Raw genomic sequence first — 12,625 nt, 5'->3', positions numbered from 1 at the left:
AAACAATTCTAGGAAAATATCAATCTAGCTAAATCCAGTGTATTTATGTTGCATTGCTATGTAATGTTCAATAATATGCGGTGTAGTAAGTAAAGTAAAATAAAGTAACTCAACCGCAGAACCAATGCAGACTTTAAGGTGGTCCTTCATATTGGGAGGGTGATATGATTTGCTTTCAAAGCAGTGGGCATAGATGTGTTAGTTCTAGCCCATACTGTACATTGACTTTAGATTTCCACAGACGTAGTAGGCAGAGATCTCTGATCATCTGGCCACGTGAGACTAGGTTCAAAATGGCTTCAGAGAAACTTGAACTCTTGCGCTTTAACCTTTTTAAGGCATATAAAGACAGATGTTAAGATATTCCAAGTGATTTCTGTTATGGTATCCCACGCAATATGGAACCAAGACGTTATAACTTCGGAGAATAAGATCATCTCTCTTTGAAATGCTGGCCCATCATGGAATGTTCAAGAGAAATTACTGTAACATACAGTGCTGTTGAGTTGAACAGTAAGACCAAGCAACTTTCACAGAGTGAATTAAAATGTATTTCCTTTAAGTTGTAGGAAGTTTGATAGTTTGCATTACATCCCACAGTCTGTTAACAAAACAAAAATAATTATCATTATAATGAGGTTAACTGTTGATGCATAGCGCTCTCATAGTATAATCAGAACAGCATTGCAACATTCAAACTCTGAGCAGAGACATTGAGGAACATTTAACCACTTAAACCCTCTATACTTAGTGAAACAGACCTCTTTACTTGGTCTACTCATTTCCTTCTACATCAAATCTCTTTGCCAGAAATAGTAGATCCACAAGCTCACAAAGCGTTGCATTGCGACACGTTGTGAACGTTGTGAGCTTGTAGTACGGCTATTTCTGGTGAAGGTTCCCCTAGACTAGGCGGCACTAGGGTTCAAGTGGTTAAGAAATTGAACTGCATCCAAACTTAACATTTACAAAAAAAGAAGGCCGTTATTGGCAAGAGGTTCCAGAACCAAAACAAAAGATGCAGTTTTTAAGATTTCAGGAAACAACATAAGAATACAATAGTTTGGCCATTCACTGCAGTCACAAAAAAATATAAAATAAATCTAAATGTACAACGAAAGTCATCCTTGTCCCGTTTCATATTTTCTATGCCATTTTATTTTCTATTTAACTTTCTTGTGCTTTAAGAATTTCAGCCGTTTTCTTTTTAAGTCTTTCTCGCTTTCTTCTTTTTATGTAAAGCACTTTTTTTTCTTGCTTTGTATGAAAGGTGATATACAAATAAAATAAATTACTATTATTTATTTAGTTTGTCATCATTATTATTGCTGAATGAACCCTGGAGGGGAAACATGTCCACTCAAATATATTCTATTGTGATTATATATTCTGTTGTTTTCTCTAATATATTATGGCACATGATATTTAACAGGACAGTGTGCATTTCAGTTTGTGGAAAAGCACTTACATGGCTGTATGTGACATGTGTATACATTAAGTTTGATAACAAATTTCACATGGCCAATGACACCGGATAGCGTGCGCAATCACAAAGAGACCAGAGGCATGCGATAGTGCAGACATACTACTGGAAATATTCCACTTCCATTCTAAATGAATATCAGCAAATCATTACCTTAGAATGACAACATCATCTATTGTAAATAAATGTGGATGTAATGACAGCAATATGACCATCTACATTACATTTTTATAGTCACTTCTCTAGTCAATATACTGTGACAGTACACTATCCTTTCAAGTGAACAGAACCCATGTCCATCCATGTCCAACTTCCGTTTATGCAATATCAGCAACAAGTAGTCATTAAAACATCTACAGTATATTTTCCTTGCATATGCATTTTTCTCGGAAACTCAAGCGAGGACACTCCGCGAACACTTGGTGTGTTCACTCCGGGGATGTTTAAAGAAAAGGTTCACTCGCACAGTCGCACTTCAGTTAACATGAGTTAACGGTGTGTTTCGTCACATGCCAGAGCCATTGATGAAAGGCAGCAGCAGTGATGTTCATAAAAAGAAGACAACTTTGGCAGTTTGCCGACATTTTGGTTTAAAAGTCAACGAAAAGGAGTAGCTGATAAGACGTGAATGATGTAACATGTTACGCATGTATGGAGTGGGTGGATGTGAAGGAATCACCAATATATCGGTACAGTACATCGTTGATGTGCAATGACATCATCCATCGGCACAACGCTAGTACATACAGTATACTGTATTTACAGTATGTGCAAATGTATGGACCAGGGCTTAAAAGCAAAATTCCTTTTTAATTGGTTTGTTCCGAGCAGAAATTATATTTCCTTTTTTTTCTCCATACTAAATTTAAAAATGGTTAATACTTTTTATTTTTTACAGTCTTTTAAAGGTAGGGCAAAATATAAGACAACTGCAAGTCTGTCCTCTAGCAGAAGTGTGCATTGATAGAATGAAGGCACGCATGTAGATCAAAAGATATTTGGACGTTTGGACACTTATTGTTAAATATCATAGTTAACATTATTTAACCGGTAGTGGAGATTTCGAATTTACATTTCTGTTCGGAACAATTAAAGCTGATTATGTATCCATTTTCGTTTTTGCTCCTCGAACCGCTTTGGAGCCCTGGTATGTACTCAAACTAATGTTTTAAAGAGGTTTCAGTTCACGGCTCTGTTCTTACAACTGCTGCTTTTCAGAACTGTTGCTTTTGGAAGAGGAAACTGAGATTGTGTAGACTTAACACATTGCCTGCCAGAGTTTTTTCAGATTTTTAGCTGTTGCCTGCCAGGGTTTTGCCATGTTTTTGGTACCTGTTCGCGTAGCCACAGATTTTTTTCCTCCAGTATGATTGATCCCCAGATGGTTTCTAATCACATATGAGATTCAGGTGTGGTTTCACAAATGTCAACGAGGTCATTTTGACCTCGTTGACATGTTTGGTTGATGTTTCAATATAGCTCAAAAGCAGTAGTTTTAAACCAAAAAACAAAGTGAATTGTTTGTCCGTTTGAATTTTAACATTGAAGTGAATGGAGCAGCAAATCTTCGAACATTTTTAGCTCCTAATCTGTTCATAATTCGACAAGGGTTGAAATTATAAAAAAATGCAAAAAAAAAAAAAAAAATTTTTTTTTGAAAAAATTTTTTTTTTTTTTCCTTTTTTCCAAAGACGTATATATACGTCATTGGCAGGCAACAGCTGATTTCTAAATGACGTATATATACGTCTTAGGCAGGCAATGTGTTAACAGGCTGGTCCGGTCACTGTAAACCATATAGGCTTGTCAATGAGAACAAGTGTCCCTTTTAAAGGGCAGAGGCAGTCAGTGGGCAGGGGTGATCTCATGAGGGGACCCTTCAGAGGCTTGCTCTGGGCTTTGGTTCAGTTCTCCGGGGTTCTGCTCCGGTTCTTCAGCTTTCTGGCCTAATTCTAGCAGCTCGGGAGTGAGGTTCCGGGTCTCGGCGATGAGTCGTTTGATGCCCACTAGCCATTGGCTGACCTCTGTCACGTGATCCACCATCAGAGAGCGGTGGATTTCATCAGCCGCGTCCCAGTGACCCGACCGCAACTCTGGACAGACAAGAAAAGTAGATGGACATAGTTGACTATTTTATTTTCCAGCGCAGGACATGGGGAATACACTGTAGATGGACACACAAGCTTACAGATAATATGGTGTCTTTCCATACGCAGTATCTGCTCGCCTCACATTTACTCATATCCAGGGATGAGCTGTAGGGGGGGCTCAGGGGGACGGCACCCCCTTAGCTCTGGAGCTACTATGGGGGCTGGGAGCTCCACATGCACACGCGAGCACGCACCGTCAGTGGCGAGCCGTCTTTACCACCTTAAACAATGGCCTCAACCTGGCTGCTTTGCATAACATTACGTTCTCACTTACGTCCTCAGTTACACTGTATTAACTCATTCCCTGCCAGACTTATTTCTGGCTGTGTTTGCCCACTGCCAGCGATTTAGTGTTTTTTATCAAATTGTTTAAAAATTCACTTCTTTTTTTTCTCATTATGATCGCAAGTCCAGTTGTTTCTAAACACACAGGCGAGTCGTGCACGGCGCTCAGACAACAAACATTACGGCCGGGGCGGAGCCCTTCTCCTCCAGTCCAGCGTTAAACAGCATGCATGGCCATCTGAACGGAAAACTCACTTTCTTTTTCCACCTCGCCACAGACCTTGCTAAATCCCTTATGATCGCGTGTTCAACTGTTTGTAGACACACAGGGTAGTTGTGTGTGGCCCAGAGAAGAAATTTTCAATCGGCGACATTCCATCTTGCAGCAGTAGCAGTTTCAAAACAGCGACGCGGAACAGTGTTCCTCGGCGGAGAAATGCAAAGCCGAGAAAAAGGCGTTTGAAAGCGGAACCCAAACAGGAAGTGGGCGGGAGCGAAAATCTTTGATAAGATGTATTTCCGTATCCGGGTGTGCTACAATGAAATGTGTCACTTCGGGAGATGAACGACGGTGAGATCTTGTTTTAAAAAATGATTTTGCAAAATTACGTTTTTTACGTCCTAGGCAGGTTTGGTAATTGGAAAAAAATATGTTTTTTACGTCCTAGGCAGTGTATGAGTTAACAGCCACACCGGTCAGGTGTGGCTACATTGAAGTAAAGATGAAGTAAAGTTGTAAAGTTGTCTGATTATTTTAAGTACTTATGTGTGGGTGAGTCTATGTAAAAGGAAAATAAAATAATTAATTGAAACAAAAATAAAAACAACAAATTAACAATGCAAAAAAATAATAAGAAATATAATTACATAAAAAATCACATGTTGAATACAGTATTTCAACTAGCACTGAGCTGGGTGGCTATGTGCACATGCCCGTGGGCGTGCGTACGCGCGTGATGTCATAAAATAGAGCCCCCCTAGCTCAAAAATCCACAGCTCATCACTGCTCATATCTATCTCAACTATCAATTTAGCTTTGTGTTTGCATTCACAACCCCTATGCACTGGGTTTCTCATCTGTTAGCGACCCACATGACAACTGCCCACTGGTCTGAAAGTTTATTTTTATTGTTGACATTTATGTACAAGAATAGCTAATGATTCACCCCTTCTGTTCTGTGCAAGGATTATATACAGAAAGGAAAGATGACAGCTAATGCTCTATTGGTCCACTTGGTTATTTGTTCACTCCCAAACAATGTAAACAATGGTAAACAATGCAGTGTAATGCGCTGATTTCTAACACCAGCAAATTAAGCTACATGCGCGAAACATACAGTACTAAATGTTAAACAAATACGTGTGGCCTTAACAACTGTGATGTACGAGCCTAGTTACAAGTCACCATTTGATATCGCCTGAGCCTGCTTGGAACTTGGCCGCGATGGACACACAACAAAAAAAAAGTACCTCCTAGTACCTAGTACCAGGTACTAACAGAAAGAGGGTAGAGACATAGCGATCCGAGCCGGGACTATGCAGTGGAATGTTGCCAACAGACAATACAGTCTGTTGGCTGTAACTACCTAGTAGTCTAGCCTAGGCTACATTCTAGCCTTCAGCCTCTGATGTTTGACTGTGAATACCACAAAATACTTGCTTTTACTGAATCTGTTCTTTTACTTGCTGGTCCTGTTTTGTAAGAGCTAACACTGGCAGAGCAGCACTGGGGTCTGTGTTGGTAGTGGTACTGGCTGTTCCTGATGACCTTACATTATTACTAACAGTTACTTCTGTGAACTGAATGTTATCAGAATAACATTTTAATACTGTTCTCCTACAGTCTCTACACTGACTCATGACTGACTACATAATCACTCACTCTCAAGTCGCGTCTTTCTCTTTTGTCAGGCAAGAGGGATCACATCGTGATGTGAGCTTGTTGATCTGCTATTTTCTGTACTATTTATATATATATATATGTATATATATATATATATATATATATATATATATATATATATATATATATATATATATATATATATATATATATATATATATATATATATATATATCACAAAATGTGTGTGTGTGTAACTGTTCTGGGCATAACTTGGACACCGTACAACCGATCGACTTCAACCGTGGCATGTGTGTCGCTGATGGCCTGGGGGTGTGTTGTGCCAACTGCCAAGTGGGAATTTGGTTGGACCGTCAGTCGTCCAGAAACAACAATCCACGGATGTTTGTATCTGTCTGTCTTCCGATTGCAAAACCCAAACCATTCACGGATCAGCCAAGCTTTGTGTCACGTTCGGGCCGCTGTACCAATTGTAGTTATTTTATTTTTATACCCACATATGGAGATCACTGTGCATCATCTGACAAATGGCATGCATGTACCTTGCGTCGGGACCGACTTACATCGGTCCCAAGTTCGTTTTTTTTTATAATCGATTAGTACGATTAACTGTTGCACCCCTATTTCATGCATTACCTGACAGGCAGGGGACATAAGAGACAGGAGGGTAGAAAGAGACAGAATAACAGTGAGACAGGCTGAGGGTGAGACAGCTTACCCTGGGCCAGAGTGCTCATCCGTCTTCTGACTGGCAGAGACAGTCGTCCTGACCTCCAGCTATCTTCTAGGACGCGGACTCTCTTCACCACCTCATCACACACGTGACCCTGACAGAGGAGCCACACAGGTCAGGTCAAATCACCAACCAACCAACAACCCTTCACCCCAACTTTGTTTAACCCATTTAGATCTGTGTCATGTTTAGATCTGAGCTATAACCATTATTTTATACTTTAGCTATAAAAAAAAAAACAGATCTACGAGCTTGTAGATCAGCTACTTTTGAAAAATCTTGAAAATGTGTGTAAATCTTTACAGTTTTCTGAAAAAACGTATGTTGCTATATCAGTGGTTCTCAAACCTTTTTGTGTCAAGGACCACCCAAAATGTATTTGGCCCGCCGACCCCCAACAAAATATGTTGTTCAAGGGACCCCCACCCCTCCCCCAGAAGTAAATATCTGAGTTAAAAATGTTGTTTAAAAATATATATGTATTCAAAGATTTGCAAAAAATGTCACGATTAAAAAATAAATTGCAGATCTACAAGCTCGTAGCGCGGCACTCGCTTTGAATGGCCAAACGTATAAAATGATGGTTATGTAGCTCAAATGTAGTCTTAATGGGTTAAACTAAAACAAAGCAAAAGCATGACTTACTTTGACGGAGTGTCGACAGGCACCGACTGCCCAGTTCAACACAGAGACCACTTCCTCAACATCAGGTTCAGTCTCTGATTGGCTATCGTCCCCCAGTGGCTTCACCTGACCCATCGGAGGAGAGGACCCGCCCGCACAGGGAGAGAGAGTCATCATCGAACAGGGGGGATGAGCTATAGGAGCAGAAAATACAGAGTAGTCACACTGCTGTAAAATCCTCAATGTAAATTCAACTCTGAGAGTGTACGAATGGAACCAGATGGACCACCAAGCCATCAAACTTTGCGACTCACTATCCTCATTGAAAACCACCCTAAAAGAGCAAATCGCAACAGGACCTAGATAAGTCTTCTAGCTTGCCACCAGAGTACCGTCTGTATTGTATGTCCTGATTATGAATTGAATACAATGCCCCCTCAGGGCTTTTTGTGCTATCCTTTTAGCGTTGTTTGCATAATTGTACTTGCTGTACTGTTTGCAATTTGTTAATAAAGTATTCAATCAATCAATCCATTATGGGTCCATTTGTTTCCATTTGTACACTCTCAAGAGTTACAAATGTGTATGGTTTTACTGTGTAGGATGGGCCAAACTGTTCAAACAAGGGGGGGTCAGACTGATAAGAGCAGGTAACAAGTAGCGTGGTATATAAATACACCTTCAGGACATGACCCAAACCCGCTCACTTACATCAGCCAACACAGGAATGCTGTTTGAGCCTCCCAGGCCTAAAACACCCTGAACAATACTCATACACATTCCGACCTAGACTCCTCCTGGCTCCCAAACCGGAATGAACTCCCCATTACATGCACAATCTATGTAAAGCGCTTTGGATAACAGCGCTATATAAATGCACCATTTACCGTTTATATGTTAAGGTTATTTAAATGTCATGTTGTTTGGACAGATGCTAGGTTCATTATTTACCTGGTATTCTAGTTTCTTTGAGGCAATACATGGTTCTCTGTGCGCTCTACTTATGCAGCTATTTACCAAGTAGTTAAATTACTAGGGTTCATGCTTACTCATGCTTAATCAGCTCATGTCATTTTAAGTTACCCTGGATAAGAGTGTCTGCTAAATGCCTAAATTGTAAATATACTGTATATCCCAAGCACTAGTCATTCTGCTAGTTATCTGGTTGGTCCAGATGTTGAAACTATCACCCACATTTGCACCCATTAACTTTGATCCTGTACACATGACCTACACATCAACAGAAATTAGTATATAGGACACATAAGAGTCACGGACAGTGCCTTGTATTTCTTACCTTGAAGCGGACGAGGCGGGGTTGTTCCACATGGAGGAGGGGCCAGTGGGTTTGAGGTGGGAGGGGCAGGAGGTACACATCGAGGAGGACCTTAAATGGGAGACGCACACCACACAAGTGAAGAAAAAGGCTCAGCAGCGACTATTTTTTGTTGCTCTCCCTCATGGAGCTACTTGCGGATTATACCAGGGTCAGTCCCACCCTCAGGTGGACACGCACTGGACCTTTTGCACCTTAATCCCATGTATAATGCACAAACTTTTTTTGTCTTTTTTTTCTTTTTTATTGCGCTTTTTTTTTTCTTTCTCTCTAAGCACCTTAACGTCTATAAGTATATCATGCACAGTATACATACATTGCTGCTATGCTCAGGCACCTTAGTTTGTTTCTTTATCTCAGGTACTTTGTAAATATGTAGATAACTTTTTGGCCTTCTATTGTTCTCTTGTTCGATCTCCTTCCCACTTGCCCCCCTCCCCTCTTCTTCTTCTCTTTCCCCACTCTTCTTTCTATGGAACTAACGTTGCGATGGGAATGATGTACAAAAACGAATTTCACCCACTTTTTTACCTTGTAAACCTGTGATGTGACAATAAACCTGATTCTGATTCTGATGTTCCTGGACCTGGGCACCAGAATTAACATGACATCATCACACAGTATTCAGGCTTAGTGGCTACAGAGGAATCTGTCTCGGTGACACTGCTGGACTGACAATTCACAATAAAGAAAATCACTTCTAAGTGAGCGTTTCTAAATTGTGAATTATGGTACAGTATATGGTAAAAGTAATGACTGTATGTGGAGGGGTTTTATTGAAGAAACTAACATGGATAGATACCACCATTCCATCTGGTAGTACCACTACACCTATCAGCTGGGGACACTACTACTCACTGCAGTATACTATTAGTGGCAGAAATATCAATTATTGTAGAAAGGAGTATAATGAGTGAGTGAGTGAGTGAGTGAGTGAGTGAGTGAGTGAGTGAGTGAGTGAGTGAGAAAGAATGAGGGTGAATTATAGAAACAGTTGGAGTGTCTCTTGTCATTAAATGTTGATAAGGGAAAAAATTGAGGTTTATTTGATCAATTCAACACAAGAGGACGGTATGCTTGTCTTTGATGCAATCCTCCTCTGTTAATGTGCCCCAATTTCATCCAATCAGGAAAGAGTACTTATTTATATCAGCGTTAATCTTATAGTGTTCCTGTTTCAATTTTGTCTGCTCATTTCTTTTTCAGCACTCCTAATTTCACTTATTTATCCTGTATACTGTATGAGTTCTCTCTACTGATTGGATAAAATTGGTATCTTGACCTGAAATTGCATTTTCTGTGTACTAAAGAGCTGGAGAGACAGGGAGGCGCCTGTTACTGAATAAACGCTATAACAATGATGACTATCAGAATATAGACCTATTTAACAACAACATCACTTACTGCACCTTTAATTTAAACTAATAATACGTATAATATTTGTTACTTTTTAACACGCTGTCTTACGTTCTTTATTGCTGTGATATATAGCCTCATCACAAAATTGATATATTGCCCTACTGTAGGTACTCATAAAGCAATCAGAAGGTGTTTGTACTTTGACCAGTGAGCTGTGGAGGTGGGACTCTCTTGTTTAGGAGGTTCCTCTTGGGTCCTTGGGCTGTCTGTGTCTGGAGGCCGTAAGAGAATTGTGGAGGGTCATTCCATCCCCGCTCCTGGTTGCCTTGGAAAAACAAGGGTAAAAAAATTAAGAACAAAGTGTTGATTTATTGTATTTTATTGAACAAGAGGTTCCCAGAACAACTGTAGTGTTCTAGTGTGATGGCCTCTAAACCATGGGTCTTCAACAGGGGATCCATAGACCCCTAAGGGTCCTCAGAGTTAGAATAGGAGGGCTGCCAAATGTTTGAGTGATAGGAGGAACATATTTTTGTACATATATCTGAAAATATAGCTGGCAACTAGCCTGACGCTCAGCCTGAAATTTCATTTTGTTTCACTCCAGCGATTCAGGGGGTGGAGCCAGGCTAGCTTGCAACATCATCAATGGGGAATCAAAGCTCTATTTAGCTAAAGCGACAATATGCTAAATATGCTGAGCTAGCTTTGAAAGCATCAAATGTTGCATCACTTGCACGAAGGCTTTCAACAAAACAAAGGCTCAGCTCAGGGGTGGTTGGCCTGAAAAACGTTGCTCTAGTCTAAACAGTAGTTCAGGAACAAGAGGGGGTCTAACAGACACATGTGACCAGTCTATGACCTAAGTATTATCAGTACTATGTTGTCAGTCATCTCCATGATACTGTATGGGCAAAGTTTCAGCCCCATTCTGACCTCCATTGACTGAAGTCTTCCAGTGTGAAATTAAAGTTATAAAAGTGATAGAATATTCTCTGTGGGTGTGGGGGGAAAAAATGCTTCCTCAGTGTGACTAGCCACAGACAGACAGACAGACAGACAGACAGACAGAAACACACAGACAGACAGTCAGAAACACTCAGAAACACACAGACAGACAGAGACAGAGACAGAAACAGAGACAGAGACAGAAACACAGACAGACACATAGACAGACAGAAACACAGACAGAGTCAGAAACAGACAGAAACAAAGACAGACAGACAGACAGAAACACAGGCAGTCAGAGTCAGAAACAGACAGAAACAAAGACAGACAGACAGACAGACAGACAGACAGACAGAAACACAGGCAGTCAGAGTCAGAAACAGACAGAAACAAAGACAGACAGACAGACAGACAGACCCTCTTCTATTCGTCTCGTCTACGAGGAGCCAAAGCCAAGCAGTAAAAACACGCTGATATGAACTTGTCTTCTCCACTACACTGTGTAGCATTGGTTCTCAAAGTGGGGTCCGGGGACCCCCAGGGGTACTTGAGGGGGTCCCCAGCTAAATGATGGATAGGAACCAAATGGACACTATGGGTCTGTAACTCTGATAGTGTACAAATGGAACCAAATGGACCCGTTAGGGTCCATTTGGTTCCATTTGTACACTCTCAGAGTTAAATTAACATTGATTTTACAATATGAATTGGGGTGCCAGAGATATAAATGCCATTAAATCGGTCGACTGCTTTAAGAGAGGATTAAAGACTTACCTTTTTAGCAAAGCATTTTTTTAGCTGGTTTTACCTCTAGGCTTTATGCCCCATGTTTTAATTGTTTTTAGTTGTTTTCTTTTAATTGGTGTGATGTTTTCTGTTCTTATGCTACTGCCTTCTGTAAGCACTTTGAGATTTCCTGTAAATGTAAAGTGCGTTATAAATAAAATCCATTATTATTATTATTATTATTATTAAATGGGGGGCTGTAGCCTAATGCATGTCAAACTGGGGGTCCTTGAAATTAAAATGGATTAGAATCACTGCTAGAGAGCCGTAAAAACCTTCTCTTATGGGGGTCCCCTGGCATATCTTTTCAAATGGGGGTCCGCGGGCTAATAAGTGTCAATGTGGGGGTCCTTGACATGAAAAAGTTTGAGAACCACTGCTGTGTAGCACAGAGCCAGTCACTGGCCAAGCTAAGAAATGTCTATAATCTTATGAATCATGTTAAAATGTTACCGTGTGGAATAGATTCATACCTGGTTTGATGAACATGTTGTCTTCCATTGTTTACACGGTCCAATCGCTCTAGGTGTAAACTTAAAGTCAACTATTAAACAGCCTTTACTTTCATCCGACTGAAAAACAAACAACCGACTGTGTTTTTCCGGGACACGTGGATAGTGTGTCGTGTTTCCTGTGACGTGGTCAGCTAGTCGATAATGAATATGTCGCCCTCTAGTGACAACATTGAATCAAAATCCACAAAGTAACTAGTAAAGTTTGCAAATAATTGTAGTGGAGTAAAAGTAACACAGACTGCCTCTGAGATGTAGTGGAGTAGAAGTAAAAGTATTGAAAATTGGAAATACTCCAGTAAAGTAAAAATTCCTAAAAAGTGTACTTAATTACAGTACTTGAGTAAATGTACTTGGTTACTTTACACCACTGCTGTCAGTCAAGGATGAACTTCAACATAATAATGTTTGCACTTTCTCCCTTTTTGGTCCGTACATCTACATAAACTTTCAGATATCAAATATAAAGTGCTTACCCTAATCTGGTAGCTCCGTTTGGAGCTGCAGTTGATGTAAAATAAATTAATATTTGATAGGGGAAAAAA

The 12,625-nt window shown here is 40.2% G+C and overlaps 1 protein-coding gene across 1 annotated transcript; it reads right to left on the bottom strand.

The window, feature by feature from the left end:
- Nucleotides 1-2,726: 2,726 nt before the first annotated feature.
- On the bottom strand, nt 2,727-12,174 carry sra1 (steroid receptor RNA activator 1). Its single transcript, XM_084074541.1, has 6 exons — nt 12,042-12,174; nt 10,034-10,159; nt 8,437-8,526; nt 7,161-7,333; nt 6,501-6,609; nt 2,727-3,576 (listed from the first exon to the last, which is right to left on the bottom strand). The coding sequence occupies exons 1-6, from the start codon at nt 12,067-12,069 to the stop codon at nt 3,329-3,331; spliced, it is 774 nt and encodes a 257-aa protein (XP_083930667.1). The 5' UTR covers nt 12,070-12,174; the 3' UTR covers nt 2,727-3,328.
- Nucleotides 12,175-12,625: the final 451 nt, after the last annotated feature.

The sequence above is a fragment of the Gymnoscopelus microlampas genome (genome assembly GCF_963454915.1).
Source record: "Gymnoscopelus microlampas genome assembly, chromosome: 12".
Classification (NCBI taxonomy): domain Eukaryota; kingdom Metazoa; phylum Chordata; class Actinopteri; order Myctophiformes; family Myctophidae; genus Gymnoscopelus; species Gymnoscopelus microlampas.
Note: the sequence above shows the minus strand (reverse complement) of the source record. Positions and strands in the feature narration are given on the sequence as shown.